This window comes from Drosophila virilis, unplaced genomic scaffold (genome assembly GCF_030788295.1).
Source record: "Drosophila virilis strain 15010-1051.87 unplaced genomic scaffold, Dvir_AGI_RSII-ME tig00000652, whole genome shotgun sequence".
Classification (NCBI taxonomy): Eukaryota; Metazoa; Arthropoda; class Insecta; order Diptera; family Drosophilidae; genus Drosophila; species Drosophila virilis.
The window spans coordinates 1-22,997 of NW_027212816.1; the positions used below are offsets into that span (position 1 = coordinate 1).

Here is a 22,997-nt window from a genome sequence, read left to right on the forward strand (position 1 = left end):
TTTCCTACGATCGTCGCAATCGCGTGGCGCATTGGGTATGCGAGCACTTGCAGAAGTCAGATCTACAGGGTACGCGGCACGTTATCCGCGCTCGCGCCGCCTATCGGCCAGATCTGAGTGTGCCCTCGACTTTTCGATCGACGCTCGCCGACTATAGACACTCTGGCTTTGATCGTGGTCATCTGGCAGCCGCTGGAAATCATCGTGGCCAACAAATAGATTGCAACGAAACCTTCTTCCTGACCAACATAGCGCCGCAGATAGGCCAGGGCTTCAATAGCGGTGCCTGGGAACAAGCTGGAGATCTATGTAAGGGAACTAGCCCAACATTTGGGTCAGTATATGTGTGCACGGGCCCTCTGTTCAAGCCCCGACCACAGGGCAATGACAAATGGAGTGTGCAATACCAGATGATCGGCTCCAGTATGGTGGCGGTACCTACTCACTTTTTCAAGGTGATCATGGTGGAGTCCAAACTGCCGTTGGGCAAGCCCTATATGGGAGGCTTATGTGCTTCCAAATACACCCATACCAGAGGAACTAACGATCCGCGAGTTTCTTTGCGATATACGGGAGATCGAGCACCTTGCAGGACTTAATTTCTTTCAGGGCATACGTAGAAGCGCAATATTCGGCAGCAACTATCCAAGCCAGTCGCAAGTGTTTCGAGACTTTGCTTAATTAGCTGGCTCAATCTCGAGGTTTGAAAATAAAATTAAGTTCCTGTAACAGAAGTTTGCTATCATTTGTTAATAAAGCTAATTTACTTTACACAATAAACTGTTGAACTTTGGTAAATTTCGGTCTTGGTGTCAAGCTAACCTGTTAGATCTAAACTGTGTCAAGTTGAAGGCAATGACTTTCTTCCTAGACAGCTTACTGCTCGAGCGTGTCAACAATACCTAAATAATTTATGTTCATTCTTGATCATAAACTTAAATTCGAAATAAGATCAGAATGGGATTGGGCTTCATCAAGCGATGGTCATTGATGCAGATTGACGATTCTTACACGACAAGGATCCTTTTTATATCTCTGCTTAAACCTATTCTTGAGCTTGCCTCATGCGTCCATTCACAAGCAATTCCTGTTGTGTGCCATTCTTGGTTTAAATTGAGTTCCTAGTATATAATTATTTGCAACCAGGAGATGCCCAGAGATGGACATAGTCATAGTTACAAATAAAGAACTTTACTACCCCGTAGACATCTGATCTACAAATATAATTTTTTTTTTTTGGCAACTAGCAATATTTTCAGACAGTAGCTCATTTTTAAAAACTTGTTCTTTCGTTTGTAGAGAAAATCTGAAAAAGGATTAACACAAAAAAATTAAAAGTAACTAGGCGGCATTAATATATATATATATATATATAGATAGTTTTTTTAAAAATTGCGACGCATCACAATGTCGGCCACAGAGGCCGGCGCCCAACAATGTGCGCTCTACGCGCTGGCGGGCTTGACGGGATTTGTATTCGGTGCCTACTTCCAACAAGAAAGTGCAATTCGTCACCTGTTTGGCATGATAAGGAGAGACCCATATGTGTTTCAATATCGCCGTAAGCTGTACCCACTCGTAAGTATATGGTGAAAGTTGGAACATTTACCAACTGCCTCACTCGGCGTTCAGCTGTCTACATTTAGGACGGATCATGAGGCGAGGCTGTGGAATCTGTCGCCGACCCTGGCGGACAGAATACGCCACCGTTTGTTCTTTTCACTATTCGATATAATTGGCAATATATTTTTTGACAAGAGGCCCATGTCGTGTACGCCAGATTTGTTGGATCTGGTCAAGTTTGGTCTACCTAGCATAGAGAATCTGTATGTGCACAAGGACTACGTTGTATCGCAGGACTTGAGCACCAATTCCCCAAAATGGATGTGCGAGCATCTGAAAGGCAACTATAAGAAGCTTACCACCGAGCGGACGGCGATGCACTGCATCTTCGCTACAATGATGTATTTGTTCTGAGCTGTGGCGGCACGCGAGTTTGGTAAGGCCTTCAAGCGTGAAATTTGGCGTAAGCTGGAACAGCATGTGTCCCAAATGACGGAAAAATTCGGCTCGGTGTATGTGTACACAGGTCCCATGTATTTGCCATCTTGCCGCCCTACCGAGGATTGGACTTTAGAATATCAAATTGTTGATTGGATTCCGCTCCCAATGCCATCTCACTATTTCAAGGTGCTCATCATTGATCCACAGCTGCCGGAATATACTCCCTATATGGAAGGCTACATAATAGACAATAAACAAAATGCTTCAAGCAGCAGCACCGAATTGAACGGATTATCTGTGCGACATTGCCGAGATTGAGCGGCATACTGGGCTTCGCTTTTTCGAGGGCGTTCAGTCAACTGTGCGTTCGAGAAAAAGAAATACAGAATCGATTCTCAGAGTTATCAACATCCTCGTCAGCCTTTTCGCCCAATACGTGAACCTTCCATTCCTATTGTCCAACCTTAAATAAAAATAACGATGCAATTTACGTTGTAATTTTAACTATTAGTTTCTGACCTTCATACCTTTTGGATACAGTATTTTTGCAATTTGTGTCCATTTACGATCACTTCTCCGCCACATTCATTCCCTATCAATTTATTACGGAGCATATGAGACATGAAGAGTTTAAATGTAACGGCCACAATAAATATGTTGCAATAACAGTGCACTGTTAACACATGATATGTTGCCGGGATACGATATTTTTAGAGATTGGCTATCGATACTAGTTTTAATTTTTAGCTGACTTCGTTTTAATGTGACGGATGAGTGTTTTTTATCTATGACAGTTTCTGTGATCTGACTTTAAGGTAACATATATAAGAGCGTTAGGTTCATAATGAGTATATATAATAAAAATACGTAGCATCTAATTGTTTAATCAACACACTCTTCAATACGATTGTATTTCTATCAGTTGCAGCATTTGATTTTCGAAAAAAACTATCGCCAAACATATCGAAATCAACAACACTGCTCATTGCTTGACTGTTATCGATATAAGTCGCACAGGCGACAACTTTACGTGGCAAACTGTCAAATGCAGCCATAGGCAGCAGAAAAAAAATCGAATTAGCGAACTGACGTGGAAGTTCGTTTTGCTTGGAATTTGTGTTAAAAAACTGCGTTACCTGTGCATCCATTCCCAGCGAAAGCTGCAAATAATTGCACAACAGCCGCTAGCCAACGCATCTAAGCCGAATTTCGACTCAGCAAGGTCTGAAATCGTTTGAATTCGTGGGAACGGTAACGCGAACTTTGAGCTGCAATTTGTGTTTTGTGTGTGAAAGTTGCTGCTTGATTTTTATGTGCTTATTTTGAGACGCTGCTCGCAGGCCACTTTAAGCTATGAATCCGAATATGTATGGCCCACCGCCTACACAATTCCAACCACAATATGCAGCTCCGCCGCCGATTAGTGGCACACGGCCACCGACGGTTGGCCACAACAACAACAGCAGCAGCAGCAGCCGCCGCCGCCGCCAGCGCAACAGCAGCACCCACAGCAACAGCAGCAACAGCAGCAACAACAGCAGCCTCAGCAACAACAACAACAACAGCAGCCTCAGCAAACAACAACAATATGGCGCTGCGGTGACGTCCGCTCAGCAGCCCTATGTGAATGGCAACTACCAGCAGGTGAGCTTCTGAGTCTGATTTTTAAGCACAACGGAGAACATGTTATAGCATCCCAATTTCGAATCGCTTCGTTGCTGCCACAAAGAGTAATCAACTTTGTGTGTCGATGATAGTATTACTTTTAAGTCGTGCTTGAGCCTCATGCTGTAAAGAGGTCAGCAAACGTTTCATAATGGAAAGCTGCCTGATAAGAGTCCACACATAATTGAATCGATTTGAACTGTATTGCATGTACTTATGAATAACTCTATCTCCCTCTTTTTTTTTTTTTTGTCTCTGTCGCTGCCTACACACAGTTGGCCACGTCGATGAGCGGCTTGAGTGTGAGTGGTAATCCTCTGAGCCTGCACAGCCGTCGCTTCCTATGCCCTCGGTTGGAGTTGGAGCTGCTGCACCGCCGGGCTCATACAATCAGTTTAACTCGAACGCGCCGCCAACGTCGCAGCCATTGCCTCCGGCCGGATCAGGCTTAAGCTTCAACAATAACAACAATGCATACGCGGCAGCCTATGCAAATGGCTCAACAGTTCCATCTCCGGCACCTCCCGTGTCTGCAGCTGGAGGAGCAGCAGCGCCACCGCCGTCGCTGTATCCACCCACATCAGCGGCGCCTACTTCTGTTCCGCCTGCATTGGCACCTGCACCTATGCCGCAAAGTGTGCCCAGCGGCATCAACCAGATGACACTCAACAAGCGCCAATTTGGCGGGTTTGCCACACATGCCACCACCAAAACCAGCTGGACAACAGCTGCCACCAACATCCATCGCCGCTGCGCAGCCGCCACCACCAACAGCTCAGCCAGCTTATCCACGACCTGGTCAACCGCTGCAGCCACCCGGCAGCGCTGCTCCAGGCACGTTCGCGCAATCTGGCATGCCACCTCAGCCGGCCGCGGCTGGTGGCCCATATGGAGTACCACCGCCTGGAAACTATCCAGGCGGCTATGCCGGGCAACCAAATGCTGCATTCCAAGGCGCACCACCGCTACCAGGTCAGCAGCCAGCGCCGCCACAGCCTCAACAATTTGGCGCAGCTCCGCCTCCAGCAGTCGGCTTTCCGCCACAACCAGGGCAACAGTTGCAACAGCCGTCCATGCCTGGCTATCCGCCACAGCCAATGCCCGGATATCCACCCCAGCCTGGACAACAGCCACAACAGCCAATGCCCGGCTATCCGCCCCAGCCTGGCACCTATCCGGGACAACCAGGACCCGGTCGTCCTGGCTACAATGTAAGTACCTGTAAACAGTAGAAGGAAATGATAACTTGATCATATGCTATTGCCGCAATAACATTTTCTGCTCTTACTAGCAGCCACCCATGCCGGGCGCTGGCAATATGTACCAACAGGCACCGCCGCGTCGCCTAGATCCCGATCAAATGCCAAATCCCATACAGGTGATGATTGAAAATCAGCAAGCCGCTGGAGGTCCATTTGTGACCAATCAGGCTGGCCTATTGCCGCCGCTGGTGACCACGAAGTTTGTCGTCCACGATCAGGGCAATTCCTCGCCGCGCTTTATACGCTCCTCTCTCTACTGTATACCCAATACGGGCGATCTGCTCAAGACGACGGCACTGCCACTAACGCTCAACATTTTCACCGCTGGCGCGCATTGGCCAGGGTGAAATGGAGCCGCCAATAGTGAATTTTGGTGACATGGGTCCCATACGGTGCAATCGTTGCAAGGCCTACATGTCGCCCAATATGCAATTCGTGGATGCAGGTCGACGTTTCCAGTGCCTCATGTGCAAGGTCACAACGGAAGGTAAAGATTGGAAACACCAGTTATAAAATTTCATTTTAATTATTTTTCCCATAGTGCATCCGGACTACTATCAGCACTTGGACCACACCGGGCAGCGAGTGGATAAGCATGAGCGACCGGAGCTGCTTCTGGGTACTTACGAGTTTCTAGCTACCAAGGATTACTGTCGCGTAAGTTTAACGAACTCGTTTATTCCCAGCTGTTATCTTAATTGCTTTTTATTCTATAGAACAATACGGCTCCTGAGGTGCCGGCGTTTATTTTCATCATAGACGTCTCGTACAATACGATCAAATCTGGCTTAGTGCATTTGCTTTGCTCGCAAATAAAGCACATACTCAAACATTTGCCTGTGGACCAGGGTCAGGACAAGTCGAAGGTGCGCGTCGGCTTCATAACCTACAACAGCACTGTGCACTTCTACAATATCAAGAGTAGCTTGGCGCAGCCTCAGATGATGGTTGTGGGCGATGTGCAGGAAATGTTTATGCCGCTACTTGATGGTTTCCTTTGCCATCCAGAGGAATCGGCGGCCGTGATCGATGCACTAATGGAGGAAATACCGCGCATGTTTGTAGACACCAAGGAAACAGAAACTATACTATATCCAGCTATACAGGCTGGTCTAGAAGCCCTGAAGGCATCCAATGCCTCTGGCAAGCTTTTGGTATTCAACTCAACGCTGCCCATCGCCGAAGCGCCTGGCAAGCTCAAGAACCGTGATGATCGCAAACTGCTTGGCACAGACAAGGAGAAGACGGTTCTGACGCCGCAAACGACTGCGTACAATCAGCTTGGACAGGAATGTGTGCAGCAAGGCTGCTCCGTTGATCTGTTTGTGTTCAATAACGCCTACATTGATATTGCCACCATTGGCCAAGTGTCGCGTCTGACGGGTGGTGAGGTTTATAAGTACACATACTTTCAAGCGGAACTCGATGGCAAACGTCTTATTGAGGACATCATTAAAAACGTATCGCGTCCGATTGCTTTTGATGCAGTGATGCGCGTTCGAACCTCTGCGGGCGTTAGACCCACCGAGTTCTTTGGCCACTTCTACATGACTAACACCACCGACGTGGAGCTGGCAAGCATTGGTAAGTTGTGAGCTTGCGAGACTGTCATTGTTAATTGCATATTCTATTTTATTTTTTTACAGATGCAACCAAGTCGGTGAGCATTGAGATCAAGCATGATGATAAGCTGCCGCCGGAAGAGAACGTCTATATTCAGGTAGCGTTGTTGTATACATCGTGCAGTGGCCAGAGACGTCTGCGCATATTGAATTTGGCGCTGCGCGTAACCGTAACCATAGCAGATGTGTTCAAGAGCTGCGACTTGGACGCCATGATGCTTTTCTTTGCGAAGCAAGCGTGCTTTAAGCTGATGGAGCACTCGCCAAAACAGGTCAAGGACAATCTCATACAGCGATCGGCGCAGATTCTGGCCTGCTATCGCAAGCACTGCACATCTCCGACATCAGCTGGCCAGCTGATACTGCCCGAGTGCCTCAAGCTATTGCCATTGTACTCATCGTGTTTGCTGAAGAACGATGCCGTCTCTGGTGGATCTGATATGACCCTGGATGATCGCTCCTATGTCATACAATTTGTGCTGGCCATGGATTTGAATATGTCCGTCAACTATTTATATCCACGCTTCATTCCATACACAATGTGGACCCTGACGAGACGTCGCTACCAACGCCAGTGCGCTGCACACATGAAAAGATCACCGAGGACGGTGCTTACATACTGGAGAACGGTGTCCATCTCTTCATCTGGCTGGGCCAGTCCCTGTCGTCCACATTTGTGCAATCTGTTTTCGGAGTCCAATGCACGCAGCAGGTAAATGCCGAACGTTTCGCTATCACCGCCGATACGCCGCTGGCACGACGCATTACAGATATCATCGATCAGATTATGGACGAACGTACTCGATACATGCGGGTAAGTTTAAAGAACATCTAATTTAATGCTTCACAAACATATTGACCAACCTATAATAATTGCAGGTCACATGTGTGCGGCAGAACGATAAACTGGAGAGCGTATTTCGGCATTTTCTTATCGAGGATCGCGGCACAGATGGCTCTGCTAGCTATGTGGATTTCCTTTGCCACATGCACAAGGAGATCAAGGACCTGTTAAGTTAGCACGTAGGCAACACGTACAAATCGCCGGCTGTCAGCAGCATTGCAACTGACGAGCGCTGGTCCAGAAGCTATTCGCAGAATCGGGCGCGCATGCGTCGCCTCTCACTGAACAGTCGTCGGTTTAAATGAGCGTGTTGACATATTTATAGCATAGAGCAGATTAAACTTCAATTATACATACATATATACATATATATAAACATATATCTGCGACATCATTTCGCGAGTTACAAATCTTCCATTAACTTTTATTATACTTTCCACATTTTGCATGTTCTCTTTTCTATCAATCTAAATTATTCAATATATGTGTGTATTTTCTGCGCTATGAACATTTGTTAAATGAGCAACTGCAATTAGACAAATTAGTTTTGTTTTTTTTTTTCTTTTGATTTTCCTTTCAAGTTTCGCTCATATTTTTAATTAAATTAAAAATATCAGCTACATTAAAAATTCTCCCAAATTAAAAACAATACCATGAAGCAAGCCTGATTCGATAAATATGTAGATTGTAAACACTGCATAGAAAGCAAATATATTAACTTGTAACAGCAAATTCATTTACAATCAATATACAAATGTTTCTAGAAGGGAAACAAATGATTTCAAAAACTGTTTCATGTGTTTAAAACCTGTATGCAATATTTTGTTTACTGTCTTTAATGTAATATGTGTATCGTAATTCAGATTATTATTATTATCTATAAATACCTTTCGTCTGAGAATTATTATAAATTTACTTGGTATTTGCGACCCCCTTTTCCCAGAATCCCGAAAAAATCCAACTGTGCAAAAAATATATTGAAAATGAAATAAAAATCCTTATCAAAACAAATTTTTATCGTTTTTGCCTTTTTTCTTTTCTTTAGTTGCAAAATTGCAATACTTGAACCCGGAAATCTAAATATGGTAATGAAATTATTTGAAAAATTGAAATCAAGAAGATTGGGCTTGACCAATTCATATTCCACGCTTTGAATTTTAATCAATTTTCGAGCGAATTTTTCTTGCTTTTAAAAGGAATATTTGTAATTTGAAATATACTTATAATTTAGCAAAATGTATTCAGCTGGCCGAAAATTATTATCCTGCTTAATCAACTTTCTGATAAATATATTATTCAACCTAACCAATTAAGAACTTCAATGTTCTAATATTTTAGTGAACTTGCTGAAACAACTTATTATATTACTTAGTTTCGTGAAAGATAGTCCGAGTAATTTTATCGAAAATTGTCTACCTGTTTGTCTAATATCTGATATCACTTAAAAAACACTTACATTTACTTTTACTGTCTTAAAACTATGCAGAGCCCATTTTATCATATGTGTGTGGATCGGTTACAGCAAATAATTCATTAAAAAAGTTGTGGGATTATAGATAGGCTCACGAACAGAATCTTGAGGCAGGGAATCAAGTCACCATCTCAGGCTAAAATTTGCTTGAGAGTCTTAAGTTCTAGACAATTAAGATAAGATTAACTTGGTCCTTCATAGTTAATGAAAGATACCTCTAATAGAAGGGTAAATATATATAGGTATTTATTTTATTTTAGGCCTTTAAATATCTAGAATTATTATTATTTGACGTGCACATTTTACATTTACATAAATTTGTAGATTGTTTTTGTTTTTCATTCGTTTTGTAAGTTTAGAAAAGTTTTCGATTTAAATGTTCCCGAAACTCATAACAATTAATTAAACATTGCCTATGATGTTCACTCTCTCCCTTTCTCAAATCACTGTCTCTGCGTATGTGTGTGTGTGTGTGTGTAGATAAATTGTTTATACATAATACAAATGAATATTTTTTAAATTTAATAGAATTGGAACATAGGTAAACACACATTTTGCAGGTTTATAAACAAATGTTTGTTGTTGCATCAGAATTTGCTCTTACAATTAGTGTTAATATTATATAATTACAAAAAACCTGTCGCAGCTCAAATTATTTAGTTTTTTAATTTATCTTTTTCTTTTTGCAGCTTACAACTTAGTTACTATTATAATTTTTAAGCAACGACGACTCTGATGAAATTTTGATATAATGTTTATTCGCATGCCGAAATAGTTTCAAATTACACAGAACACAATTTATGGAATAATACGGCATACGATTGTTTATAAAATTCAACTATTAGCTAGCATTTCGTTTACATAAATTAATTGCGAAATGAAATAAAAACGAAATAAACGAATGATTTTTCATCAGTTATTACAGCGATATGTATATATATATACATATACATATACATATATATAGATGCTTCTATAGACTGCTCTTGCTTCGCACTGTCATTTTAAAGTTAGCTGAAGAAAACTCGAATAGCGGGCGTGTTGCAATCACCCGTTTCGCCAAGAAATCAAGTAGCCAACGTTTTAATGGGTATGTATAGGTAGGTATGCATGTGTGTGTGTGTGTGTGTGTGTGTGTGCAGCTAACTGAATGTGTCGCCGGATTTGGGGAGGAGTGTGTAGTTAGGCAACCGCCCTATTTCGTAAACGCCATAAACACAGCCCAAAGTATTTCATTCGCATTCGGCTTGGCCGCCTCCGTTTCAAAGTCGAGATCGAGTAGCTCGCGCACTCGTTTCATGGCCACCTCGTAGTCATCGTCGTTGAGTGGGGCAAACGCGTTCTCGATGACATCACTGGCATGCGCCAGAAAGATAAGTGCTAGCATTCGCTTGTCCATTCGCTGCGGATCGTTAACCCACTTCGAGAGTACCGAATCCTGAATCTGTAATACAAGTAGTACAAGTATGAATGCATGGACTTGTGTTTGGCATGTAGCCCGAGTTACCTTCTTGACCAGACGACACTTGACCACATTGTCGCTGAGCGGATGTGTCGTCATGTCAAAGAGCAGAAAGTTTTGCTTTTCCGTTGTAAGCACACCTTTCTCCACGAGGTTCTTGGCCAGACGCTCGCGTACATTTTTCAGTTGATATCGCAACTTCAATGGATTCCAAGTTTCGCCTGCAAGAATCGAAGTTTAGCAAAAAGTGTTATATATAGGCCTTGCCAAGCAAAGCACTCACCGCTCAGATATTCGATCCAGCTTTGGACCGTCTCGGGCGGATCTGTTTCCTTGATGTGTTTCAGCGCCTCATCCAACAAAACATCGCCCGTCTGCTGATCCGATTTCAATATCAGTTTTCTGCAACAATGACAGATTAGTTGTGCTTATGATGGAATACCCTTAGTTAGGCACCTTGTACATAGACCACGTCGTCGCATGCCCGATTTCTCGATCATCACACGTCCGCGCAGGCCCAGCTCTATGAGAATGCAACCGCGCAAGCCGCTTGATATGCAATCATTCCAAAAGGATGTGTAACCCTGATTAAAGTATATAAATAAAACGTTAAAGACATGTGAATTACAAGTTTTCCTAGTTCCTATTTCCGGAGAAGTTCTTCATAAGGACTTTTCCAAAATATCAATTGAATGTAAGATAAAACATATTTGTGTCAAATGCATATCCAGAGTAGAAAGTAGGCTACGTTGTCATGTGGCCAAAATACTCTCGACTTTTGCAGCTGCTGCGATGATGGCAACTGTTTCATGTTTAAACAGTTGAGTCTGTAACAAATAAATTGTTTAAGCTGAAATGAAATGTATTACGCAGCTTTTAAGTGGCGGCTACAGAACTGGAAAAAGTAATTCGATTTGATATGATGCATATATATATATATATACTCGCACGTGAATGAGTCACGGAGTGAGCGAGTGCCACAACTTTGTCTTCGTTCTTCATATCATTTGTTCGTTTTTGGGAGAAGCTGAAACAATTTAGTTGTTGACATAATGTGCGATAAGTTCAGAAACATGAACAGGAAAGGGGGCATACGGAAGGCAGCTACAACTTCCTCGAACAATTAGCTAAGTGAAAAAATAGTGCTGATAACAGGGCCGTGGAACCAGCAGAAGAACGAATCCATTCCAGAATTGAAGAAAACGATCAGAGGAAAAAAATAAAAACTGGAAGCGACACGTTTGACTACCAAGGCGGCAACTGCTTGATGACGATGAGGGGGTGGGGGGTTGGGGTGTGTCGTGGGTCTGGAAGCAAAACACACTCACTCACACGCACAGAGTTAGATAAAGGCACAAAGGCAAATAAAATACAATATGCGATTGCACGAGCAAACGCAAAATGAGAATTATTCGCATGCCCTAAACGGGCACGTATGGAATATAGAGCCATAGGCATCACCAAACATGTGTGAAATTTATGAGTATTACGTTATTATGCAAATTACGAATGAGTGAAAGACCTGCTAAAGCTCGCTTAAAATTTTGAATATACGCACAGCATCCAAGGGCTTCGAATATGAGTCTTAAACCTATAAGAGTGAGAGCTTTACCTGCTCGAGAGATCTTGTTTACTTGAAGCATTTGGGCAATTGAATAGCTAATCAAAAGCTGTGATGTACACGGGAATTTAATTTCAATTATGCCACTTGGCAATCACAACTTTCACACTTGACACAAACACAAATACGTTTTGCCACACTGTAAGGCGCAAGAAGATCAACGGCGAAGAAGACCAAAGCACATTTATGATAGCAGCACGGCTGCCAAACTCGTTCTCCAACGTTTGTGCACACTGAAAACAGCCGTAGCATTTGAGCTTTAAAGTTTATTGCACAATACCAACGAAAACAAAAGGTAATAGGTAATATGGTTAATGCGTCAATGCCCCCCTTGAAGTAACCCAACATCAAGCAATAGGCAGGCAACAAGGGTTAAGCTTTACTGAGCAGCCAACTGATGGCTGCTGAATGCGAATAAGGGAAAGAGCGAAAAGTAGCCAAAACAGACAACAATAACGGAAGCTACATATTAAAATGTTGCGCTTCGGTTTGAAACTTTGCTGTGCCAGAGAGATAAGACTGAGAGCAGTGTGGCATATGTACACACAAGTTATACTAATTAAAGACAAACGATAATTGGTAACAGGTATATGTATGCAACTGATAAGCCCCCGCCCGCTTATCAGTTGGCAGGCACGCACGAACCTCTTTATCCTTGAGGCCAAGCAGCAGCACCTCCTCCATGAGCGTAAGTCGTGTCTCCTTTGAGTCGCCATCATCAATGTTATCCTCCTGATCCTTGTTGTTGTCGAGCGCGTCCTGATTGTCATCCGGCGTGTTCGCATTCAGGCCACCAGCGCCACCGCCCTCGGCTCCGTTCTCGCGTGGCTTGACAGCGCGCCTAACCAAGCCGTCGCTGCGATTCATTGTGTTTATAATTCTTAGTGATTTTTTCTTTTTTTTTTTTTTGTATGTGTGGCACAATTGTTGACTGAGCTGCCACCTGCCTCCGCTTTGCTGATGTGTTTTGTGTCTGCGTGTGTGTGTGTGTGTGTTTACGTGTGTGCGTCTGCGTTGTTACTTTGTATTATTATTGTTCTGCAAATGCTGCCGACTTTTTTTTGTACTTTTGTCACACTTATTCCACTTGTTTTTTTTTTTTTGCACTAAGAGATGCACCACAATCTACGTCGCCTTCGTTGTTGTTTATCTACTTTGTTAAAACTCTACAATTTACGTTGACAATTTTTTCGAATTAATTAAAAGCAGATACTAAATATACAATTGCATATTTTTATATTATTTTGTATCTATTTAAATACTTGCGCATAATGAGCTTTATAATATATTTTTTGTGTCTTTTCTGTTTCTCCGACGTGACATTTTTCGTCTAGTGTTGATCAACGTCGCGCACGCTGAACTGAATCATAAGCCACGGTTGGAGTATTTCTTACACCACAATTGACACTGCATTTGTAAGTTAATAACATCAATACTAATTATGAACGTTTTTTTTAGGTCAACGTATACACTTTTGCTGCTGAAGATGCATTTAACTCGAACTGTGAACAGAGTAACAGCTGTTGACTGACTTTTGGTATTTAGCAGCACTGCTGTTGCGCCGAATTGTGAATGACCACTTTTAGGTGAATGTCAAAGAGCAAGGCGACTGTGGGCGTATGGTTGCTAGAAAAATTGTGTTTGCACAGTTGATTTTGAATAACAACAAAAGAATAACACGTTAGACATGTCTTACCTGGCCAGTTTTAACAATGAGAGTGCAAAACAAATACTCATGGACATAATACGTACAGTGAATCAGCCAGAGAACTCGAAAAAACTATCGGAAGCAAAAGCGTCGGCTGGCAAAGAAATGATTCTTATGATGCAGCACGTTTTCCCTCTGGTTATGCAGCTGCAGCTGGAGGTGATCAAGGTGCACGGCTTTCCAGGCAACCGTGAGGGTCTAGTTCAGTTCTCGCAGCTTATACGGGAAATGGAGCGTGACGACATGGAAATTGCACGCCTGCGCAGCCAGATACGAGCCATATACCTGCCACCAATCGCTATAAACACTACCAATGATATTCTTATCTAATATAAACATATATATATATATATTATATATAGCTTATACTAAACACACACTTAAGACTGCAATAGATTTAAGCAACAATCTTTTGTAAATTGTATTTTGGGTTTGATGTACATCATTTTTACATAGCTTGAACTAACAAAGCTGCCATAGATTATGATTGGCATGATATTTAATCCAGTGTACATTGTATGAAATAGCCGAGTACAAACTTATTTATCTGAGAGTATGGCTTCGGCCTAAGTAACATGGCGTATCTACTAAATAAACAAGAAATAAAGTATTTTGCTGTTTTGCATTGGCTTAGAAAATATTGTGTTTTGTTCATACGCATGATATGTCCATAATTGAACAGCCAATTGGCGGGCGATAAATTAAAGAAATTTCTTCAATAACTAAATGTAAATAACTTACAGACTACGCTTTTTAATAGTATATACACGTCAAGAAGGAAGTACGGAGCTGCCTTTTCACAGTTTGTGTCCAATGAACTAAGAAAACATACATATATATATATATACATATATATATATATATATATATATAAGGCGAGACCTTAGCTTAGACTAACTTTTTAGAATTAGGAGGCCAGAATGCATTCTAGCGGTTCACATCACCGTGTGAGCTATTGTTGGCCTGCACATTTCTATTTTGCAAGTCATCTGCAGTTAGTTTGACTGGGTTGATATGGGTTGTTAAATCATTGCCATTGAGCTTGTGCCCCAAATGGTGCAACTGGTCGGCAAAGTGCGCGTCCTCCACGCTTTCAACGTCATTCGTAATTGACATGGACATAGGGGAGTGTGGCGTAAGCGGCGTACGTGGTGTATTTGCGGCACCCAGCTCCTCAATGGTTGAATCGCTTTGAGTCGACGGCGAGCTTGAACGCGAACGCACTGGATACGCATCATCCAACGGCAGCGCAAAGCCCTGTGTTATCAGCAGATCGCCAATGTTCACCTCTCCGCCTTCAGTGGGATCGAATAGCTCCACGCCGGGCAGAGGTGTGCCCTCTCTTGTGGCGGCGTTGACAGCACTTGTGACCTTCGGACGCTCCTTGTACGTTACAACACGAGCGATGAGCTTGCGCCAATGGGCAACTGTTTATGAAAAAAGAGACTAAAATTAATAGGGCTTTTAAATTCGGTATTCAACTACAACATACCCTCAGTGAATTCCTCGAATTTGGATATTGATGCTTTTTGCCAGGTATTCGGCTCATCTGTAATAGTTGACTTTACGTTTGCCAAGAAACATTCAACTGCTTGAAATCTGGATGTTTTTAAAGGTGCAGATATTTTAAAATACATACTTAATATCATATATGGCATTTGGTATATGGTATATATGCTGACCTGAGTGTTAGGAAATCGGTGCGCAGCTCGCAAATATCCGCTGGCGAGATATATTCACTGTCACCATAGTCCACAAAGTACAAATCAATGACCATCTCATTCGGATTGTACTGATTAGGCATAATGTCCACGATCTCGGCGCGATACCATTTCTCATCGAACTTAAATACGGCGGCCACAATCTGACCCACATATGGTGTCGTAAGCTGATGCTTAGCACGATTCTCGGCACTGCTGTAGTAGCTGGTCATTTCCTTGACCATGTCGTCCAGCTTCTTGGACTGCGGTCCCACCAACTGCACCCAGAACTTGGTGGGAGAGGCAACGGCCGAGACGTACACCTCCATGGGCTTGTCATCGCCGCGGGCGGCCAGCAGTTTGTCTCGCGGCGGCTGGGAGCTGAGCGATGTCTGCGATGAGTACATACTAGAGGTAAGACTGTAGCTGGGGGAACGTCGCGGTTCGCGATGCTGCTCCACCTCGTCGACAGCAATACGCAATTGTTCGTCCTCCTCGATCTGATCGTCCAGCAGCTTGCGGGCAATGTTCACCTGTTTCTGGTTGCCAACGATGCTGATCTTGGCCTTGCCATTGCGTCCATTTGGATCTACGCTGAGCTTGGCCAACGAAGCACGACTAATGTCCTGTATTATCTCGCCGCCACGGCCATTGATCTTGTTGGCCAGACGCTGCGGCACTTGCAGCTCCATTTTGACTATGGGCGCACGCTCAATCTCCTTGATAAGCATCACACGCGCCGCCTTGACCGCATCTGGCAGGCCATTAATGTCGCAGAATTTGTGCGAGTTGTCCTTGTCGCTGTGGTTAAATATTTTATATTACTAACGATTTAGAGTTCAGTCTGCACATAGAAAGTGTCATTCCTTTCATTATGTGTTCCTTTCAAACCGGAGATTAAATATTTACCGTAATCTTATCTTTGCCCCAGTCTTTTCTTCAATTAGTTTAATGTTGGCGCCGCCGCGTCCAATTATCAACGGCACATGGTCATTGTCCACAACAATCTTCAGGCAGATTTCCTTCTGCTGTTGCTTCTGTCGCTGTTGTTGCCTTTCTTCATTCGTCCTACGCTTGTTGCCCGCCGCCTCCTCCTCCTCCTCCTTGTCGTCATTGCGCGTCTTGAAGTAGGCATAGAGCATGGCGCTGCCCAGTGAACAGAGACCGAAGCCCAGTAGCAGTTTGTAGGTGGGCGTGCCGGCAAAAGGCGTATTGCGCAACATTCTGTATTTGTTTGTGTTTTTGTTTGATGGTTTGTGTGTTTGTTATTGATTTACTCTTCCTTTGCGGGTTCGCTTGATGGCAGCTTACGTGTCAAACTACAAGCAGAGATCAGTGTAAGGCAAAGCTTTTTTCAAGGTTTATCATAAATGTTAACGAAATATTGCATGCACACGGGCCGGGTCGCCCCTCTGGTGGTTATTTATTGGGACGATGTTTACGGCTCAGTGAATCAATACAAAAAAAAAAAAAATAAATAAAATAAATAAGACGCGACAACGAGCTGCTCCCCCTTCAACGGCAAAGTGCTCAAGCACAGGCGCTGGTTTATTCGATGAAGCGTGCCATTTTAGACCCTCTGCTGTCTGTTATATAATTTTCTTATCACTAACAATTCGACAGGATGTTAATGAAAATTTGCAAAACAAATGAAATTTTTAATAATTTTTGGCAGACAAATACACAAATGACAGCAGCAAAACAAATAGAATTGTGACGTTTACACGTTTCACGTTTACACTACGCTACACAATTGAATCCCACACTCACAGAAATAAGTCATTGTATTTACAGGGGTACGATTTGTCTTGCAAGAATTACCAAAACGTATACAGCGTCTATCAAAGAATTTGATTGACATTGCTCGCATTTCTCACAGTGTAGCGTATTCAAACACAATAAATCGCAACTTTACATCTTGAATCATGTTCCGCTTGGAGTTTTTGAACTTGTCCTTCGACAAGTTGAACCAGTTCATGCGCTTTATCTGAGACGGGTTAAAAGTTTAAACTGTGTCGACCGGAAAAATATGCTGAGAGCATTTTATTTCATTTTCGTCATGTGTCAATGACAAAACAGAAAAACTTTAAATGCAATATAAATGCTTTTGCAAGCTGCTGACCTTGATATTGAATTTAAGTATTTGAGTTTGGTTTTGTATCGTGCAGTTTTCCTAAGTTTAACCGTGCGTTTTATTCGTTTGCTTGGAAATCGTTTCGTTTCGTTTTAATTTAAGTAATGAGCAAACAATACAAATCGGCAAATTGGCAAAGCAGTTGCTTGTCCGGCTCGCGTCGCTCAATATAGATAACTGTTGCAATAATTTAAATTTCGCCTCAGTGGACGCCTTGTTTTATATGGCGTCAGCTGTTTGTCAATTCTCTCGCTCTCACTCTCTCTCTCTCTGTGGGTCTTCCTCTTTCAATCGCGCGCTCTGTTTCAGGCGAGCACACATGCAGAAGCTGTCGGTTCTTTTCATTGTTTACTTTGCCGGCTCATTTATGAGCAACAACTGGTCAACATAAATATGATTTGGCTTAAGCAAGTAAGGATTGGGGCATGACAGAAGCAATTAAAAGCGTGCGACAAAAAATATAGAGAGTGAGAGCGCATTTTGTCAGAGAGCTCTGAGCGTAACGTATGGGCACGTATGTGTGCTGTGTGCGTTTAAAAGCTAAATTTAGTTAAATGACATAATAAGCCTTTCGTTGAGTGTTTGCATTTTAAGTTAAGTTTAGTGCTCAATAAAAGGATGCTAACGGAAAGGTTAAACATGCGCTGTTGTTGCCTCAATTAAGCTAACGTGCACATAGCGAAATATGCATAATAAGATAAGTTATAAAAATATTCATTTTAGATAAGCATTCATTTAAAATTCATATACATATTTCAAGGGTCACGCGGTGATAGTGAAATTGTTGGCAATGTTTCAATTTTCGCAGTTCGCATTGTTGTTGAACGCTGCGAGTTGCTAAAATAAAACGAATTTAAACAACAACAAAAATTATCGACGTCATTTTCAGACATTTAAGTTTGCAAAGGTATTTTATATTTTTTATATGGAGAACATCAAGCGGTCTTTCTGGTCTATTATTAATATTCGTATTAGCTTATAAGTGTTTCCGACTAGGCGAACATTTTCAATTTGCATGCTGCACTCACGATTTCAAATTCTCAAGCTAAAACCAGCAAAACGTGAATTTGATAAACTCCCGCACATACACAAACATATCAATGAAGCCGAAACCAAACAAGAACCAACAGTTAAAGTTCTGGAAGGGTATGCGTATAAAGCATGCGTTGTTTGTAATATTTCTGATTTGTCGCCAAGCTGCACGCCTGCACTTCTTACTTGGACTTGTTTAATCACTTTGTGAAAAAACGACAGTACAATTAATTTGGATAATGTGTAGATTGTATCACAATAGTATTTAACTGGAAGCACAACGTATATAGTTTAACAATAAATGTCTAATTAACACCAACTGTGATCTGCTTAAAAAAACGTGTGAAATAGAATTGTATCAGAATTCGGCATTAGTTCAATCGAACTAGTTGCTGAACTGAATGAGCCGAGTGAGAATTGTTCATAGATCTAGTTCATTTATCACAAAAACAAAAACCATATGTTTTTAAGAAACATTTACCTATAAATTAACTTGTTAAGCTGCAAGTGCATATCTCTGTTGATTTATATTAATATTAAAATAATATTATACAATTCGATATTTAAAAGTAAAGTAAGCGAATACGTCAATTCATCGAGCAGCATAAAGTATAGTTATCGATAAACAGACCGATAGGTAAATAGTTTTTCATGCCAGTGTTGCAAACGCATGGAATTATTTAAATTTAAAAATTGGCGCCAATTGCTTTGGCTGTTTCGCTTCGTTATGTATTTGTGTGTTTGCTTTTCTCGATCTAGATTAGTAAAAAATGCAATTGAACAGCTAAATGCTGTAGGTCATAAGAAACTAAAGCTACAGGCTCATCAGCCGTCGTCTAAGTACAATGAACACTTATCAGTTTAAGGCGAACCATATGGCGTGGGCGTTTGTATGTGTTGCAGTTGAAAGTCTGGCACAGCAGCTAGGATATATCACGCAAAGCATTCGGCTTGATGCCGTCCATGTCAAAGCAGCGACAATTGCAGGAGGACACAGGACACTCCGAATTTTGCCTGCAAGCGCAAGGGGGCAAAAGATTAACAACTGTTTGGGGACAAGTATTACGATCAACTTACTTGAACCATTGGACAATGTGCTCAGTGTGGCCACCGTGGCGACACGTCTGACACCAGGAGAACCATTTGGAAAAGGGTTTCATTTGCCAGCTGCCCTGTAGCTCTGTGGAGCTACTCTCACTGGCGCTCGTATTCATGATGGTGCCCATGTGCATCAGGCAGAGCGAGCAGCGCGGCAAGGGCTTGCGGCAGCTGGGGCAGGAAGATAAGCGATTTGTGCTGGTGCTTGTGCTTCTTTGACGCGGTTCATCGAGCAGCGCGTTGGACACAGATTTGCCACAGAAATTGCACGATAGGTAAACGGTACGCGAGCTTCTTGCTGAGGCGCGCATGCTCTCTATTTTTATATCCAGCTCGGCCCGCTTTTCCCACAGACCCCAGCTGTTCAGATAGTCCAAATAGCTGGATATCCAGTACTGGATGCGATTGTCTGCCTGATGCTCGTTGCGGAAGTAATTGATGGCCACCAGTGCCACAGTTTGCACATCGAAACTGGCATCCATGTAGGCCTGCAGTATATTGATGCCATCTAAGGACTCGCCAGTGAGCAGCAGCCCGTTGAGATCGCCGCATTCGATGGCGCGCTGTATGCGCTGCTTGATATACTCGGTCAGCTTTGTTTCGGACAGATATTTGCACGCGAAGGCCACGCGATCCGCTAGAGAGACACCCTCCTCTCTGAGCACCGCATCAAAATTGTCCGCTTCCATTGTTAGGAACGAGAAAATGGCCCGCAAGTGCGGATCCTGTATTTGCATGTTGGCACTCGAGCGCTGATTGCGCCAGGTCGAGCTGCAGCGATCCGCATTGAAGCTGGACAACGCGATTGCCGTTATCCGATACATGCTCGGATCTCGCATCTTGTCCGCCGCCCGAGACAGTATATTGCAGGCGGTCAGCACCTTCAGATGGAACACGCAGATCATTGCCGCCCGACTGAACTCCTTGTTCGCATAAAGCTCATCTATGAAACGGTCCAGCTCGTGCTCAAATGACCAGCCGCACAGCTGCAGTGCCAGATCCCGCTGTTCGCTGCTGCAGTAAAGAGGCGAAAGATCACATCAGACTTCAGTTGCTGTTGTAGCCAGTTTTCTCACTTATCACTTACCGATAGGAAACAAGTTTGTTGGAGTTGTTGATGCCATCGGGCCACTGCAGCAGCTGCGACTCAATGCGCGAGCTGGCCATCAACGCCTCCGACGTGTGGCCCAGATTGATGCCCAGCGTGGCCTTTAAGCCCGCCAAGCGCTCCTCGCTGTAGACATTGTTCAGAGTGGCCCACACATTGCGCAAATACGGGCTCAGATGTAGTTCAGCAAATCGTTTGTCCTCCGGCTTTATGCCGTAGTCCTGAAGTGCTCGCTGTCGCGTCTCCTCCAACAGATCCTCCTCGAAGAGCTCGCGTTGCAGATAGTCCACGCTCAGCGAGGAGCCGACGCTGTACTCATTCAGCGAACTGGCGGCACTATTCGAACTGCAACTGCTCGTCGTCGGCTGTTGGCTGTCCGTGGGCGAGTTAACAGCGGCAGCCGCATAAAGTGGGCGTTGCATGAGCAGCGGCAACTTGCTCCGATTGCTGTACGCCGTATGCAAGCTGGCAGGCAGCCGAAAATCTAGTATATTCAGCGCATCCGCCAGCAGCAGCGCCCGCTCGAAGTCACGCGGATGCCACGACAGCCAATTAACGGCGGCAAATTTACCACTGTGCTGATACTTGGCCGGAAACGGACTGATTTGCCGCTTAACGTGGTACACCTCCCGGCTGGACTCGTTGTCCACGCTGCGTATGTCGTAGAGCGTAATGTAGGGTGAGTCGCGCTGCAGCGAGGACAGCAGAGACGTGCGCGTCGGGCACCAGGCGATCTGCATGTGATTCCTCGACGACTGGATCTGGCGCAGCGGTCGCTCAATGGCACGCAGATCCCACAGCATAATCACCGAGTCCACATAGCTGCACAGATAGTTACCATTGGGCGCCACGGACAAGCCCTGCACTGTCTTTGTCTGTATAGACTGGCAGGTGGCGTTGCTCTCTGAAAGATGCGAAAAGCAAATAGGGTAAAGCGTTGCCAGCTTGGATAATTCAATTCAATTACGTCGCAGATCGAATAGCTTAATCAGTTTCTGGCTCATGCCCGCTATGAGCACGCGGTGATTGTGATCCCAGCACAGGGAGTTGGCTGCCTCAGCCAGGCCAAAGAAATTGGCCGTTTCCTTAGGCACGCCGCGTTCAATGTCCCAGATGGTGATGCAGGAGTCAGAGCGATGTCGGTCGTGGCCAATGGCCAATATGTTGGCGTCCAACTCATTCCAGGCCAGGCAGGTGCACATGCGCTGTTGCCGCGGCGCTTTAAAGCATAATTAATAACAAATGCCACAAAGGACTTTCAAATTTTGCCTTACTGTACTCCCAACTGCTGTCGTAAGTGTCCCGAAAGTTGCAAATGCCAATTTTGCCATCGGCCAGGCCAACGGCGATAATTGGCTGGTCACTGTGATAGGAGCTGGCCACGCATCGGGCGTATTGATAGCGCGTTTCGTTCGATAGAAAGTTGACCGGAATGTAGGGCAGGCGGCTCTTCTGGGCGGACAGGTCGTCCTTGCTGCGCACTTCGTACAAATTGATTTCCTGGCCCCATGAGACAAACTTGTCGGGGAAGTTGGGAAACCAACTGATGCCGTGTATGTTGCCGCTCATGTTGAGCTCTTTTTCGCATTTATTTGCACAACCTAATTGCGTCGCTTCTTATCAGTCCAAAAAAAAATCCAAACAACAAAACAGCTGATACCGACATTAGGGATGGGCTACTTTAACATTCTGTTAACAGCAGAGCAATCGATATACGTGTGGAGCAATTCTGTTAATTGTTAACACTATGCAACCTTATTTTTTTAACAGGACAACTTTGCCATTCATTGAATTAAATGCGTATAATATGCATTTGTTTACAAACAGGCAGCTATTATGAGCTTACCATTGCAATGAAAAGTAGATGTATGTATATATATGTTTAGTTAGCTTTAATTATTAATTCTTATTAAATACTCTTGCCAGCCAATTTTAAAAAGGGTGGTGTCATACCACCTGCATAGCAGCCAGCTTGTAAAGGCCAAACGCGGCTGATGTCATACCATCATCAAAGGATACGTCATAATTATGATGCGTTGCATAGCAGTTAGCTTCAATTTATCACCGATTAACTAACGGCTCTGACCACAGATGGCGCTAGCGTGCAGGTTTGAATCGAAACCCGCGAACATTTTGGTTAGTTTTACCATCTGGCCAGCGAATAGCCCATTAAACAACATATTCCTACAACATTCTATTGTTTCACTCGAGTGCCCACATATGTAACAGACAGTGCTAGACGTTGCTTTATAAGGTGCGCCTTTGG

The 22,997-nt window shown here is 43.6% G+C and overlaps 5 protein-coding genes and 2 pseudogenes across 6 annotated transcripts; 4 read left to right on the forward strand and 3 right to left on the reverse strand.

Moving 5' to 3' along the window:
* The first annotated feature begins 5 nt into the window (after positions 1-5).
* LOC116652162 (endonuclease G, mitochondrial-like) lies at positions 6-731 on the forward strand (annotated as a pseudogene).
* A 609-nt stretch (positions 732-1,340) lies between these two features.
* LOC6628755 (uncharacterized) lies at positions 1,341-2,508 on the forward strand (annotated as a pseudogene).
* Positions 2,509-3,504: 996 nt separating this feature from the next.
* On the forward strand, positions 3,505-8,408 carry LOC116652164 (protein transport protein Sec24C-like). Its single transcript, XM_032440132.2, is given in 10 exon segments — positions 3,505-3,648; positions 3,945-4,339; positions 4,341-4,880; positions 4,961-5,248; positions 5,250-5,418; positions 5,473-5,588; positions 5,648-6,515; positions 6,578-7,084; positions 7,087-7,367; positions 7,433-8,408. Coding segments are annotated over 9 exon segments (3,237 nt in total). The 5' UTR covers positions 3,505-3,648; positions 3,945-4,012; the 3' UTR covers positions 7,574-8,408.
* Positions 8,409-9,089: 681 nt separating this feature from the next.
* Positions 9,090-12,818, reverse strand: LOC116652168 (Golgi phosphoprotein 3 homolog sauron). Of its 2 annotated transcripts, none has more exons than XM_032440151.2 (5): positions 12,597-12,818; positions 10,787-10,914; positions 10,614-10,732; positions 10,376-10,551; positions 9,090-10,312 (listed from the first exon to the last, which is right to left on the reverse strand). In XM_032440151.2, exons 1-5 carry the CDS (start codon positions 12,816-12,818, stop codon positions 10,064-10,066), a joined length of 894 nt encoding a protein of 297 aa, XP_032296042.1. In that variant the 3' UTR covers positions 9,090-10,063. The 2 variants fall into 2 exon arrangements, with proteins under 2 accessions (XP_032296042.1, XP_032296045.1); XM_032440154.2 differs by lacking the exon at positions 12,597-12,818 and adding an exon at positions 11,943-12,071.
* A 701-nt stretch (positions 12,819-13,519) lies between these two features.
* LOC6628752 (protein C10-like) lies at positions 13,520-14,297 on the forward strand. The gene has a single exon (XM_002052285.4). It carries the CDS (start codon positions 13,639-13,641, stop codon positions 13,987-13,989), a length of 351 nt encoding a protein of 116 aa, XP_002052321.1. The 5' UTR covers positions 13,520-13,638; the 3' UTR covers positions 13,990-14,297.
* Positions 14,056-16,953, reverse strand: LOC116649721 (tudor and KH domain-containing protein homolog). Its single transcript, XM_032440136.2, has 4 exons — positions 16,269-16,953; positions 15,342-16,160; positions 15,152-15,258; positions 14,056-15,086 (listed from the first exon to the last, which is right to left on the reverse strand). Exons 1-4 carry the CDS (start codon positions 16,580-16,582, stop codon positions 14,587-14,589), a joined length of 1,740 nt encoding a protein of 579 aa, XP_032296027.1. The 5' UTR covers positions 16,583-16,953; the 3' UTR covers positions 14,056-14,586.
* Positions 16,954-19,228: 2,275 nt separating this feature from the next.
* Positions 19,229-22,377, reverse strand: LOC6628750 (GATOR2 complex protein MIOS-like). The gene is made up of 5 exons (XM_002052283.4): positions 22,006-22,377; positions 21,699-21,950; positions 20,711-21,635; positions 19,603-20,637; positions 19,229-19,539 (listed from the first exon to the last, which is right to left on the reverse strand). Exons 1-5 carry the CDS (start codon positions 22,298-22,300, stop codon positions 19,449-19,451), a joined length of 2,598 nt encoding a protein of 865 aa, XP_002052319.1. The 5' UTR covers positions 22,301-22,377; the 3' UTR covers positions 19,229-19,448.
* Between the last annotated feature and the right edge of the window lie 620 nt (positions 22,378-22,997).